Below are 13,756 nucleotides of genomic sequence, written 5' to 3'. Positions count from 1 at the left end.
ACACGGCATTGTGCTGTGTGTGTATGTACTGTATATCCTTATAGATGGAGGTCATCTCCACTCCCACCAACGGGGATAAAAAATTCACTAGATTACCCGCCGCCTGCCGTTACACACACATGAACTTTAATGGCATCCCAGTCTTAGTCCGTAGGGTTCAATATTGAGGTGGCCCACCCTTTGCAGCTATAACAGCTTCAACTCTTCTGGGAATGCTGTCCACAAGGTTTAGAAGTGTGTCTATGGGAATGTTTGACCATTCTTGCAGAAGCGCTTTTGTGAAGTCAGGCGCTGATGTTGGATGAGAAGGCCTGGCTCCTAGTCTCCACTCTAATTCATCCCAAAGGTTTTCTATCTGGTTGATGCACTCTGCGCAGGCCAGTCAAATTCCTCCACCCCAAACTCGCTCATCCAAACTATATTGCCAAAAGTATTAGGCCACCCTTCCAAATCATTTGGTGGAGGGGGGGTTTTGGTGTGGGGTTGTTTTTCAGAGGTTGGGCTTGGCCCCTTAGTTCCAGTGAATGGAACTCTTAAGGCATCAGCATACGAAGTCATTTTGGACAATTTCATGCTCCCAACTTTGTGGGAACAGTTTGGGAATGGTCCCTTCCTCTTCCAACATGACTGCACACCAGTGCACAAAGCAAGGCCCATAAAGACACAGATGAGCAAGTTTAGGGTGGAGAAACTTGACTGGTCTGCACCTCACCTAGATAAAACACCTTTGAGATGAATTAGAGCTGAGACTGCGAGCCTGGCCTTCTCATCCAACATCATTGCCTGACCTCACAAATGCGCTTCTGGAAGAATGATCAAACATTCCCATAGACACTCCTAAACCTTGTGGACAGCCTTCCCAGAAGAGCTGAAGCTGTTATAGCTGCAAAGGGTGGGCCAACTCAATATTGAACCCTACGGACTAAGACTGGGATGCCATTAAAGATAATGTGTGTGTAAAGCCAGGCGCCCCAATACTTTTGGCAATGTAGTGTATATTACTAATCGGGATCAGTGAAGTGTTTTGGTTTATTTGACCTTGCAGCCAAACTCATTACGGGTTTAGTCATAATTAACCTCTAATATTTCACAATGTGATGTTATTTAGGAGAAATGTGCTTGAAAAGCAACCTATCTACCTAATGAAAACCTTCCTATGGGACTTTGCAAGCCCTTACATCCCAATAGAGCTGTTGGTGCGATTTATGAGCGTCGAGGCTCGGTGGGATGAAGGCCTTGTTAATTGTGGAGTGTTTGTTTGTTATGGTTGATCACACCTCCATCTTTTCTATGTCCCGTGTCCCTCTAAACAAGAGGATCAGCATAAATACAAACAGCCCAGTCTTGTGAGGAGTCAAGCCATGTTTTTGGAACACCAACTACGTTCTCCTTCCCATCTATCATTCCTCCTGTAATTGCTCCTTCACACCATCACCACCTCTAACCACAAGATCATCTTTCTTCCTCACTTTCACATCACATCTAACGTAGAGAAACCCCCCTCCATCTTTTCTATGTCCCTTGTCCCTCTAAACAAGAGGATCAGCATGAATACAAACAGCCCAGTCTTGTGAGGAGTCAAGCTGTGTTTCTGGAACACCAGCTACATTCTCATTCCCATCTATCATTCGTCCCGTAATTCCTCCTTCGCACCATCACCACCTCCAACCACAAGATCCTCTCTTCCTCACTTTAACATCACATCCATCTAGCGTAGAGAAACCCCCCTCCATCTTTTCTATTTCCCGTGTCCCTCTAAACAAGAGGGTGAGCATGAATACAAGCAGCCCAGTCTTGTGAGGGGTCACGCCGTGTTTCTGGAACACCAACTACATTCTCATTCCCATCTATCATTCCTCCCGTAATTCCTCCTTCGCACCATCACCACCTCCAGCCACAAGATCATCTTCCTCACTTTCACATCACATCTAATGTAGAGAAACCCCCCTCCATATTTTCTATGTCCCGTGTCCCTCTAAACAAGAGGATGAGCATGAATACAAACAGCCCAGTCTTGTGAAGGGTCACGCCGTGTTTCCGGAACATCAACTACATTCTCATTCCCATCTATCATTCCTCTCGTAATTCCTCCTTCGCACCATCACCACCTCCAACCACAAGATCATCTTTCTTCCTCACTTTCACATCACATCTAGAGTAGAGAAACCCCCACCATCTTTTCTATGTCCCTTGTCCCTCTAAACAAGAGGATCAGCATGAATACAAACAGCCCAGTCTTGTGAGAAGTCAAGCCTTGTTTCTGGAACACCAACTACATTCTCATTCCCATCTATCATTCCTCCCTGTAATTCCTCCTTCGCACCATCACCACCTCCAACCACAAGATCCTCTTTCTTCCTCACTTTCTTATTACATCTAATGTAGAGAATCCCCCCTCCATTTTTTCTATGTTCTGTGTCCCTCTAAACAAGAGGATCAGCATGAATACAAACAGCCCAGTCTTGTGAGAAGTCAAGCCTTGTTTCTGGAACACCAAATGCATTCTCATTCCCATCTATCATTCCTCCCGTAATTCCTCCTTCGCACCATCATGTCCCTCTAAAAAAGAGGATCAGCATGAATACAAACAGCCCAGTCTCCGCATATGCCTGGCGGATGCTTTTCAAGGGAGAACCTAAAAGAGCCAAAAGAACTACTGGTACTAGAGCATAATATATGCTACATTTTTGGATTTTTTAATAAACTGGTAATGCACAAGGTTGGTGCACCCTTCTCTTGTTGTTGTTGTTGGTATGGTGTCAGGGTACCAGGAAACCAGACCACATGGGGATGCAGGTAAAATAAAGTGGTTTGTTGGAGCAAACAACAATAAACGCACAGCACGAGTGAGGAAGTGGGAGCAGGGTCAAGTCCAGAAGCAGGTAGTCTGTGGATGACAAAGCAGGGTCAAGAGCCAGGAGAGTCATCAGTTAAGCCAGTTTATACACGGAGGAAGGGCAAGGACTGCAACCCATCAGGTGATAGATATAGTCAGGTGTGAAGCATTATCACTGTGTGACACCCAGGCAGCAGGCAAGTGATGATGCAAGCAGAGTTTTTAAGGGGCAGCAGTCTGCATGTTCAAGATGGATGACCACAGGAGGGAAAGGTAAGATCTTGACATTTTGGAAGAAATGTGTAAATGTGCCTCTTAAGGACTAGCTGGGCCTTGGCTTTTAGGCTGGGTGAGCTAGATTGTCTTTGGCCTGGCAGCTGAGTGGGCTAGCTGGTTCTTGGTTTGAAAGCTTGGTAGGCTAGCTGGGCCTTGGCTTGGAAGCTGGGTGGGCTAGCTGGGCCCTGGCCTGACAGCTTAGTGGGATAACTGGCTCTGGGTTTGAAAGCTTGATGGGCTAGCTGGGTCTTGGCTTGAAAGCTGGATGGGCTAGATGGGCCTTGGCCTGACAGCTGAGTGGGCTAGCTGGACCTGGGTTTGAAAGCTTGTTGGGCTAGCTGGGTCTATGTTTGAAAGCTAGGGGGGCTAGATGGGCCTTGGCCTGACAGCTGAGTGGGCTAGCTGGCTCTGGGTTTGAAAGCTTGGTGGGCTAGCTGGGCCTTGGCTTGAAAGCTGGGTAAGCTAGATGGGCTTTGGCCTGGCAGCTGAGTGGGCTAGCTGGTTCTTGGTTTGAAAGCTTGGTGGGCTAGCTGGGTCTTGGCTTGAAAGCTGGATGGGCTAGATGGGTCTTGGCCTGACAGCTGAGTGGGCTAGCTGGCTCTGGGTTTGAAAGTTTGGTGGGCTAGCTAGGCCTTGGCTTGAAAGCTGGATGGGCTAGATGGGCCCTGGCCTGACAGCTGAGTGGGCTAGCTAGCTCTGGGTTTGAAAGCTTGGTGGGCTAGCTGGCTCTGGGTTTGAAAGCTTGGTGGGCTAGATGGGCCCTGGCCTGACAGCTGAGTGGGCTAGCTGGCTCTGGGTTTGAAAGCTTGGTGTGCTAGCTGGGTCTTGGCTTGAAAGCTGGATGGGCTAGATGGGCCTTGGCCTGACAGCTGAGTGGGCTAGCTGGCTCTGGGTTTGAAAGCTTGGTGGGCTAGCTGGGCCTTGGCTTGAAAGCTGGGTAAGCTAGATGGGCTTTGGCCTGGCAGCTGAGTGGGCTAGCTGGTTCTTGGTTTGAAAGCTTGGTGGGCTAGCTGGGTCTTGGCTTGAAAGCTGGATGGGCTAGATGGGTCTTGGCCTGACAGCTGAGTGGGCTAGCTGGCTCTGGGTTTGAAAGTTTGGTGGGCTAGCTAGGCCTTGGCTTGAAAGCTGGATGGGCTAGATGGGCCCTGGCCTGACAGCTGAGTGGGCTAGCTAGCTCTGGGTTTGAAAGCTTGGTGGGCTAGCTGGCTCTGGGTTTGAAAGCTTGGTGGGCTAGATGGGCCCTGGCCTGACAGCTGAGTGGGCTAGCTGGCTCTGGGTTTGAAAGCTTGGTGTGCTAGCTGGGTCTTGGCTTGAAAGCTGGATGGGCTAGATGGGCCTTGGCCTGACAGCTGAGTGGGCTAGCTGGCTCTGGGTTTGAAAGCTTGGTGGGCTAGCTAGGCCTTGGCTTGAAAGCTGGATGGGCTAGATGGGCCCTGGCCTGACAGCTGAGTGGGCTAGCTGGACCTGGGTTTGAAAGCTTGGTGGGCTAGCTAGGCCTTGGCTTGAAAGCTGGATGGGCTAGATGGGCCCTGGCCTGACAGCTGATTGGGCTAGCTGGACCTGGGTTTTAAAGCTGGGTGAGCTAGATGGTCTTTGGCCTGGCAGCTGAATGAACCAGCTGGCTCTGAGTTTGAAAGCTTGGTAGGCTAGCTGGGCCTTGGCTTGAAACCTGTGTGGGCAAGATGGGCTTGGCCTGACAGCTGAGTGGGCTAGCTGGGCCTGGGTTTAAAAGACTGGTAGGCTAGCTGGGCCCTGGCATGAATGCTGGGTGGGCTAGATGGGCTTGGCCTGACAGCTGAGTGGGCTAGCTGGGCCTGGGTTTGAAAGCTTGGTGGGCTAGCTAGGCCTTGGCTTGAAAGCGGGATGGGCTAGATGGGCCCTGGCCTGACAGCTGAGTGGGCTAGCTAGCTCTGGGTTTGAAAGCTTGGTGGTCTAGCTGGCTCTGGGTTTGAAAGCTTGGTGGGCTAGATGGGCCCTGGCCTGACAGCTGAGTGGGCTAGCTGGCTCTGGGTATGAAAGACTGGTAGGCTAGCTGGGCCCTGGCATGAATGCTGGGTGGGCTAGATGGGCTTGGCCTGACAGCTGAGTGGGCTAGCTGGGCCTGGGTTTGAAAGCTGGGTGGACTAGCTTGGTCTTGGTTTGACAATTGAAAAGGCTAGAGGGGTCTTGGCTTGAAAGATCAATGAGCTAGCTGAACCTGGGGTTGACTGGTGAACAGGCTTGCTGGGCCATGGCCTGACAACTGTGTGGGGTAGCTGGACCTAGGTTTGAAAGCTGGATGGGCTAGCTGGGTATGGGCAACATTACGAGGGTAAAAATCCAATATGTTTCTCATGCACAAAAGTCTCTTAAATCTTTCCTCAGGGGAATAGCTTTGGAGGATAGCCTCCGTAACCCTAACATTGAGGTCCTTACCAGACTTATTGTGTTTTCCTGCAAACTGCCTGGGTACATTATGTTCTGTTTTATTGTCCTCCATCTACAGTGCTCACCAAACCTTGATCTAAGAGACCCAATGGTTTGATGTAAACAGGACACTACAAATTCCATTGAGTAGTGGTAAAATGCCTCGCCTTATATGTCTTGATGCCATTGGAAAAAGTGTTTTGTCCATGTCTAATATATGGACAGGTGAGGCATTTTTTCTTTTTGCTCTGGAATACTCCTATCAAATACTAAAAATTTGGGGTGGGTAATAAGTGACAGTTGGCATCCTTCTCGGCACGAAGGTTGAGCGCAGGCAGGGAAGGAAGATAGAAGAGGAGATAGTAGATGGGACTGCACTCTACAGAGAACATTTTTGCCCTAGCCACCCTTCTCCAGATCCACCACCAATGTACCGCTGCTCCCAGGGAAGACCCAAGTTGCAACAGTTCTGCAGGCACTGCCCAGGTCACTCTCTTCACTCAGGAGAAGGATCAGTCTAGTAACAGACCTATACATACAGTATCTGACAAAAGTAAGTACATCCCTCACATTTTTGTAAATATTTTATTCTATCTTTTCATGTGACAACACTGAAGAAATGACACTTTGCTACAATGTAAAGTAGTGAGTGTACAGCTTGTATAACAGTGTAAATTTGCTGTCCCCTCAAAATAACTCAACACACAGCCATTAATGTCTAAACCGCTGGCAACTAAAGTGAGTACACCCCTAAGTGACAATGTCCAATTTGGGCCCAAAGTGTCAATATTTTGTGTGGCCACCATTATTTTTCAGCACTGCCTTAACCCTCTTGGGCATGGAGATCACCAGAGCTTCACAGGTTGTCACTGGGTCCTCTTCCCCTCCTCCATGACGACATCATTGAGCTGGTGGATGTTAGAGACCTTGCGCTCCTCCACCTTCTCTTTGAGGATGCCCCACAGATGCTCAATAGGGTTTAGGTCTGGAGACGCTTGGCCAGTCCATCACCTTTACCCTCAGCTTCTTCAGCAAGGCAGTGGTCATATTGGAGGTGGGTTTGAGGTCATTGTCATGTTGGAATACTGCCCTGCGGCCCAGTCTCCGAAGGGAGGGGATCATGCTCTGCTTCAGTATGTCACAGTACATGTTGGCATTCATGGTTCCCTCAATAAACTGTAGATCCCCAGTTCCGGCAGCACTCATGAAGCCCCAGACCATGACACTCCCACCACCATGCTTGACTATAGACAAGACACACTTGACACCATCTGAACCAAATAGAATTGTCTTGGTCTCATCAGACCACAGGACATGGTTCCAGTAATCCATGTCCTTAGTCTGCTTGTCTTCAGCAAACTGTTTTTCTTGTGCATCATCTTTAGAAGAGGCTTCCTTCTGGGATGACAGCCATGCAGACCAATTTGATGCAGTGTGCAGCGTATGGTCTGAGCACTGACAGGCTGATCCCCACCCCTTCAACCTCTGCAGCAATGCTGGCAGCACTCATACGTCTATTTCCTAAAGACAACCTCTGGATACGACGCTGAGCATGTGCACTCAACTTCTTTGGTCGACCATGGCAAGGCCTGATCTGAGTGGAACCTGTCCTGTTAAACCGCTATATGGTCTTTGCCACCGTGCTGCAGCTCAGTTTAAGGGTCTTGGCAATCTTCTTATATCCTAGGCCATCTTTACTGTATGTAGAGCAACAATTCTTTTTTCAAATCCTAAGAGATCCTCCTCAGCCGCTGGAATACCTATAAAAAAACCTATATTCTAAAAGGACATACAGTACATTCACACACAACACAAGGCCATGTTCACATTTCTCGGGGCTGCAGATCCTCTGACCTCCACAAGGTGCCGATCTTCTCACTTCTACCGAGACAGGATGTCTCTATGGAAGCCTCTATGGAAGAAAGGAAGTGATGTCAGCTACAGACAGGAAGTGATGTCAGGTATAAATAGGACACTCCTGGTGAGAGGTGAGTCGGGACGAAGTAGAGAGGAGACATCGCTGGAAGAGACAGCAGAAGAGGTAATAAGATCTTATTTTCTATTTACACCCAGTAATCCCCCGTCATGTTCCGTCCTCTTCCTCCATAGTCACTGGGACGTCTTTTATCTCCAGCAGATGATGATACACACATATATAGTATGGAAACGTAGATTACCCCTTCAGGGTCAGAACATTTCCCCACTTAGGGGGCTGGAATATTGTCTTCATTTTGGAGACGTGTCACCTTCTCACCTTAGAAGTCTCTTGTAAACAAAGAATGAGATTTGCAGTTTGGTTGTACCAAAACTTGACCCCAATTTCTAGGATTCGAGTCCTGAAATCAGCCAATAATGGGGGAGGAGGTGGATAACCCTGCCCCTCACTATAACAAGGGCTTCAAGCTCATTGTGGATTGTTCCAAATTTAGAGCACGCAAAATCTACCAAAAGTTCCTGTTTTTCCTTGGACACGAATCCCGGGGATTCACCTTGAATCCAAGGTCGAGGCAAACCTGAATCTCATTTCTTTAAATCTGCATTGATCTGTCCCGATTATTGAGTGTTTTCTGTCTGTTCACTATGGATGATCTCACACCCCTCTGGGCTTGGGGAAAGACCCTGAGAAGCCTGTAGCTTCTGACTCTGCTTTTAGGCCTATTGGTGCTTCATACAAACATGGATGTCTCCAGTCAAAGTACAAAACAGTCAGGACAAAGGTTTGCAGTGGTCAAGAAACACAACAAACACCAAATAACCCAAACTACAGTACATGTTCTCATTCCCACTTGAGGAAGAACGCTTATTATCCACTTATATCATCCTAATATCGTACAACCAATACAGTCCAGATAAATCTCTGCTATTCCTCTACAGAGAAACCCACATAGATCGCCTGACCACATCAATGAGGATGGAGGAGGACCGGAGTCACATGACTGAGAAGATACTAAACCTCACCCTGGAGATCATCTACCTGCTGACCGGAGAGGTGAGGAGGATTCTGGGAGGTCACATGACATCACTCTTATCTCTATTAATAAAACACAGACCTGACCATAGAGGTGGGGAGGATTCTGGGAGGTCACATGGCATCACTCTTATCTCTATTAATAAAACACAGACCTGACCGGAGAGGTGGGGAGGATTCTGGGAGGTCACATGACATCACTCTTATCTCTATTAATAAAACACAGACCTGACTGGAGAGGTGAGGAGGATTCTGGGATTCTAACATGATATTCTTATTGGTTTTTTAATACAGAGTTTACCTCCTCTGAAGTCTGGTCACCATATGACCATCACAGTGCCTCCATGTAACTCCAAAAAACCGAAGAGAAATAATATGGAAAAGATTCTAGAAGTCACCAGCAAGATCACTGAGCTGCTGACTGGAGAGCTGAGCAGTGATGGGAATTCTGGGAAATTCTCCATGGAGGAGAGGGAAATGCTAGAAGGACACAAGGATCTCTACAAGGACGTCATGATGGAGAATCAGCCGCCCCTCACATCACCGGGTAAGAGGAGACTTTATTGTAAAGGAGAGAGCAGTACGGAGGGTCCACCTAGATCCCCCATCATCTGATAAACACATAGAAACAATGTATTCAGTCAGTGTGTGTGTTTCCTACAGATGGATCCAGTAATGGGAACCCACCAGAGAGATGTCCCCGTCCTCTGTATTCCCGGGATTCCACACAGGAAGATCACACCATCCCCCACCATCATCAGGTAGATGATTTTCAATTATTAGTAGTTATGATTTATACACAGCATGTTTGTTACAATGAATGTTTTATTATGTATTTAGAGTGGAAATCTTGGGGATTTTAATATTATTGTTAAAGAAGAGTGGACAGACGAGGATGAGGAGTACGGTGTGATGGAGGAACTTCCTGAAGGACACAAGAACCTCTACCAGGACATTATTAAAAAGCCACCTAATAAGAGAAACCCACCAGAGAGATGTCCCCGTCCTCTGTATTCCCGGGATTCCACACAGGAAGATCACACCATCCCTCACCATCATCAGGTGGGTGGAGTTGAGGGTCGGGAACATAAAGTGATTGAACACTCTGACATGTGGAGACGATGTGTGGACTCTACAAGATGATATTTTCTATGTGATCTCACATCATAAATACTTCTATGTTACAGATGTTATTTTCTTCCATTCTGTTGGTTTAGGGTGAAGATCTGATGAAGATGAAAGTTGAGGATGGAGTTGAAGAGATGTATGTGAGGGATAATCAGCAACATGCGGGGGAGGGCCCTTCTACAAAGAAAAGCAAAAGTAAGTCATAATATATTCTTCTCTTATCGCTGCTCTGTTACTGCACACTGATTGGTCCAGAGTAGGGCGGGAGCTGAGTGATATCAGCCAATAATAGGTCACCTCCCTGTACTGATACCCGTCCTGGGGTTCAGCTGGCAGTATTAGGTTGTGTGTCACTCCTAGTTACAGTAGCACAGATATGAGAACACAGATTGAACCTTTCTTAGGTTGGTCCCTCTTCTTCCAGCAGACTTATAGCTAAATGTTACCATAAAACTCTATTACCAGTCTTGCTGGGATAAAAAATGGAAGTAACATAAAGACTGAAACATTTTTCCTTATCTTGCCACTGCACGCTCCCTCCAGTGCTGCATATCACCAGAAGCCTAGGCCTATGGTCAATTTTTCTATGGTAAAGGGTCTTCAAGTCGAAACTTTGACTTTTTTTTTTTTATCAGAGGTCAAATGACCCAGGGCCTAGGCTTGTGGTTGTGTTAAGAGCATGGGCCTCCCAGTCCCCATTGGTTCCTGCTCTTCTGACAAGGCTGTGTAAATGTAGAAGTGATCTGGGAGGAGGACCAAAGGCCCTTTGACTGAAGAGGGGGGAGAGTCCCAGCTGGTTGGGACATCCACAGAGAACATCTGCTCACTCATACCTACCTGATCCAGATGGAATCTTGATGGAAGTGAACTAACCCTCTCAGATCTATTGATGATGTTTTTATATTTTTCCAGGACACGCCATGGAGAATCCCTCTAAGGATCGTCTCACTTTATCTCCAGGTTGTAAAATGGAAGATAAGGATATCACAGGAGATTGTGCCGGACAAAAGAAAACGACCTCAAATGTGGATGGTGGACTTCCCAGTGTGGATAGATCATCTAGATCCTCTGAATCTAACCAGCCTCGTACTGAGTGGAACAATTGTGGAATTCGGGGGGATGAGAATTTTTCCTGTCCTAAATGTGGGGAAATTTTTTACTCTGAATTAAGTCTTTCTATACATCAGAGATCTCACACTGAGAAGAAGCAGTATTACTGCTCCGAGTGCGGGAAATGTTTTTCAAAGAGTTCTCATCTAAGCTCGCATCAGAGGTTGCACACGGGTGAGAAGCCGTATTCCTGTTCGGAGTGCGGAAAACGTTTTTCCCATAAATCCAATCTTACTTCACATCATAGATTGCACACGGGTGAAAAGCCTTTTACCTGCAATGTGTGTTGGAAAAGTTATACGCGGAAAACCGAACTTGCCATACATCAGAGAACTCACACGGGGGAGAAGCCGTTTCCCTGCCCCGAGTGTGGGAAATGTTATATTCGGAAATCAGATCTTCTCACGCATCGTAAATCACACACGGGGCAGTTGCCGTATTCCTGCTCTGAGTGCGGGAAATGTTATGCGCGGAAGTCAAAACTCGCTGTACATCAGAGATCTCACACAGGGGTGAAGCCATTTTCCTGTGCTCAGTGCGGGAAAAGTTATTCACTGAAATCAGATCTTCTTGAACACCAAGTTTCCCACATGGCGGAGAAGCCGAAATGAATGCGGCAAATGTTTTTCAGAGAAGTCTGGTCTTACCAAACGTTAGAGAACCCACACAACCCTCGAAACGCAATAATGTCCCAAGTGCAGGAAATGTCTTCTGTATGAATCCTATTTTGCCGTACATCAGAGATCTCACACTGGGAAGAAGCACACCTTGATATACACCTCGGAAAACACGTGGCTGAGCGCTCCTCTGATCTTTATCATGGAAGATAAACTTTATAAGGAAATCAAAGATCACTAAAGACTTCAAAGCTCTGTCTGGCTTACTCTGCTAGGAGAGAGAAGGAGGAGTTGTCACTGCTGGTTGGGTCCCTCTAGGAGAGAGAAGGAGGAGGTGTCACTGCTGGTTGGGTCCCTCTAGGAGAGAGAAGGAGGAGGTGTCACTGCTGGTTGGGTCCCTCTAGGAGAGAGAAGGAGGGGGTGTCACTGCTGGTTGGGTCCCTCTAGGAGAGAGAAGGAGGGGGTGTCACTGCTGGTTGGGTCCCTCTAGGAGAGAGAAGGAGGGGGTGTCACTGCTGGTTGGGTCCCTCTAGGAGAGAGAAGGAGGAGGTGCACTGCTGGTTGGGTCCCTCTAGGAGAGAGAAGGAGGAGGTGTCACTGCTGGTTGGGTCCCTCTATGAGAGAGGAGGAGGGGGTGTCACTGCTGGTTGGGTCCCTCTATGAGAGAGAAGGAGGGGGTGTCACTGCTGGTTGGGTCCATCTAGCAGTGTAGTCTGATCTTCAGCAGAAGTTTCAAAGGAAGACATCATGGTGGGATAGAGGTTACACAGGTATACAGTGCCTTGAAATTTCACACATTTTGTTATTATACAATCTGACAGAGCTTGAGATATTCTGCAAAGAAGAATGGGCAAAAATGTCCTCTCTAGATGTGCAAAGCTGGTAGAGACATCCCCAAAAAGACTTGCAGCTGTAATTGCAGGAAAAGGCCGTTCTACAAAGTATTGACTCCGTGGGGGGGGGGGGGGGGGATTCGGTTGTCACATAAGAAAATGTGGAGAATTTCAAGGGGTATGAATACTTTTTCAAGGTGTTGTATTACTTATGGACGAAGGGGAGATCAGACTACGTGACATTTAAGTAGTCATCAACCTGCACAGACGGCTTAATTAACTTGGAGAGGACCACCTGCCAGTTAAAAGTTTAAAAAAGTACGACATTTTCTGATGTAGCTTTTTTTTTCACATTTCCATAATAAAATGCAAATTTATAGTTAAAGAGAAATAAAAGTTTCTTTTACTAATAGTTAAATAACTTCTATGCTAATGTTGGCCTCCCTATATAGGTCCAGATTGTAAAATGACTTTGCATATGACATGTTATGCAGATGATATGTGATTAAAGGCAAATGTTCCTTCTCTGGAAAGCCTTGTGGTGTTTGTATAAGAGAGTTTCCTTCTATTCTCCAGCCAGAGTCTAGGTCACCGCTGTTGGTGGTCGGCTTGACCCTTCCTTCTTGTAGCCCCTGGCTACCCTGGTCAGTCAATTCTGTGCAAGAAGACGTCTGGGAGGTCAGTTTCACCCAAGGAAAAATAGACACGGAGACATGTAGTAGGTGAAACCAATCTCTGTTGTCTTTATTGTGCTTAAGGGTTTTATACACACAAGCAGGGGGGAAGGTGGTCAGGAAAGAAGCTGAGGTGGGCACATTCTATAGGCTAGTACAGCTGGCAAACAAACCGAGGTCATTTTGGAGAAATAGAAACTTGAGAAATAAGCATTTTCAATGAAATAGGGAACTTTTTAAGCCTTGTACACACGAGTAGAAATTAGGCCGGGAAATTTCGTCCGAAGACCAATCTGCCGATTGCCGACAACCGACTTCGACTTTTCGGCCGAAAAAATCCTGGTGTGCAGGCTATATAATTTTTGTCGACCGTCAAAACACATCCGATTTTCGTCTCAGTACAGATTTCGATGGGGAAAAATCTTATGAGCAAGACTAGGCATGCTCAGAGATGAAAGAAAGCAATCCAACACATGACATCACTTCTGAAGTAGAATTCTGTCGTACGGGAAAATTCGTGTGTAGTCTAGAGCACATTCCAACCAACAGATACCACTCTGGACAAAAGACGGACGACCGGTCGGTGGAAATTCGTTGCGTGTGTACGAGGCTTTAGTTTTTATACGTCACTAGATGCTGGGAACAAAAAAGGTTTGCAACAGTATTCAATTTTAGAACATAAATGGTAACAAATAAGTTCTTATAGGTCAGAACAAGATAAGGAAATATACTTGCTTTATTGTTTCTTCACTATGTGCTACGGGACAGACAGAGGGGAAGGAATGTTACTGAGAAGTTTTGCTGAAACATCAAGGCTACGTGACGCTGAGGAGTTCTGAAATGGAAACGACGGATTACGCAGAATGAAGGAGCATTACAAAATGGAGTCATAGAGGATCCTTCAACCA

At 47.0% G+C, this 13,756-nt stretch overlaps 2 protein-coding genes across 2 annotated transcripts in view; both read left to right on the top strand.

Annotated features, from left to right (window-relative positions):
• Positions 1-13,756, top strand: part of LOC309562915 (uncharacterized protein) — a 523,709-nt gene that overhangs the window by 79,655 nt on the left and 430,298 nt on the right. Inside the window, exons 2-3 of the mRNA XM_082267246.1 lie at positions 8,393-8,507; positions 8,781-9,247. Coding sequence (XP_082123372.1) covers positions 8,424-8,507; positions 8,781-9,101 — 405 coding nt within the window. The 5' untranslated portion in view covers positions 8,393-8,423 and the 3' untranslated portion in view covers positions 9,102-9,247. The remainder of the gene's footprint in view (positions 1-8,392; positions 8,508-8,780; positions 9,248-13,756) is intronic.
• Positions 1-13,756, top strand: part of LOC309564458 (uncharacterized protein) — a 1,566,033-nt gene that overhangs the window by 1,531,035 nt on the left and 21,242 nt on the right. The window contains exons 14-15 of the mRNA XM_082269088.1: positions 9,704-9,809; positions 10,527-11,332. Coding sequence (XP_082125214.1) covers positions 9,704-9,809; positions 10,527-11,332 — 912 coding nt within the window. The remainder of the gene's footprint in view (positions 1-9,703; positions 9,810-10,526; positions 11,333-13,756) is intronic.

This window comes from Pelophylax lessonae (genome assembly GCF_965119305.1).
Source record: "Pelophylax lessonae genome assembly, chromosome: 9".
Taxonomy (NCBI): Eukaryota; Metazoa; Chordata; class Amphibia; order Anura; family Ranidae; genus Pelophylax; species Pelophylax lessonae.
The sequence above is the reverse complement of the archived record's forward strand: the minus strand, read 5'-3'. Positions and strand labels throughout refer to the sequence as shown.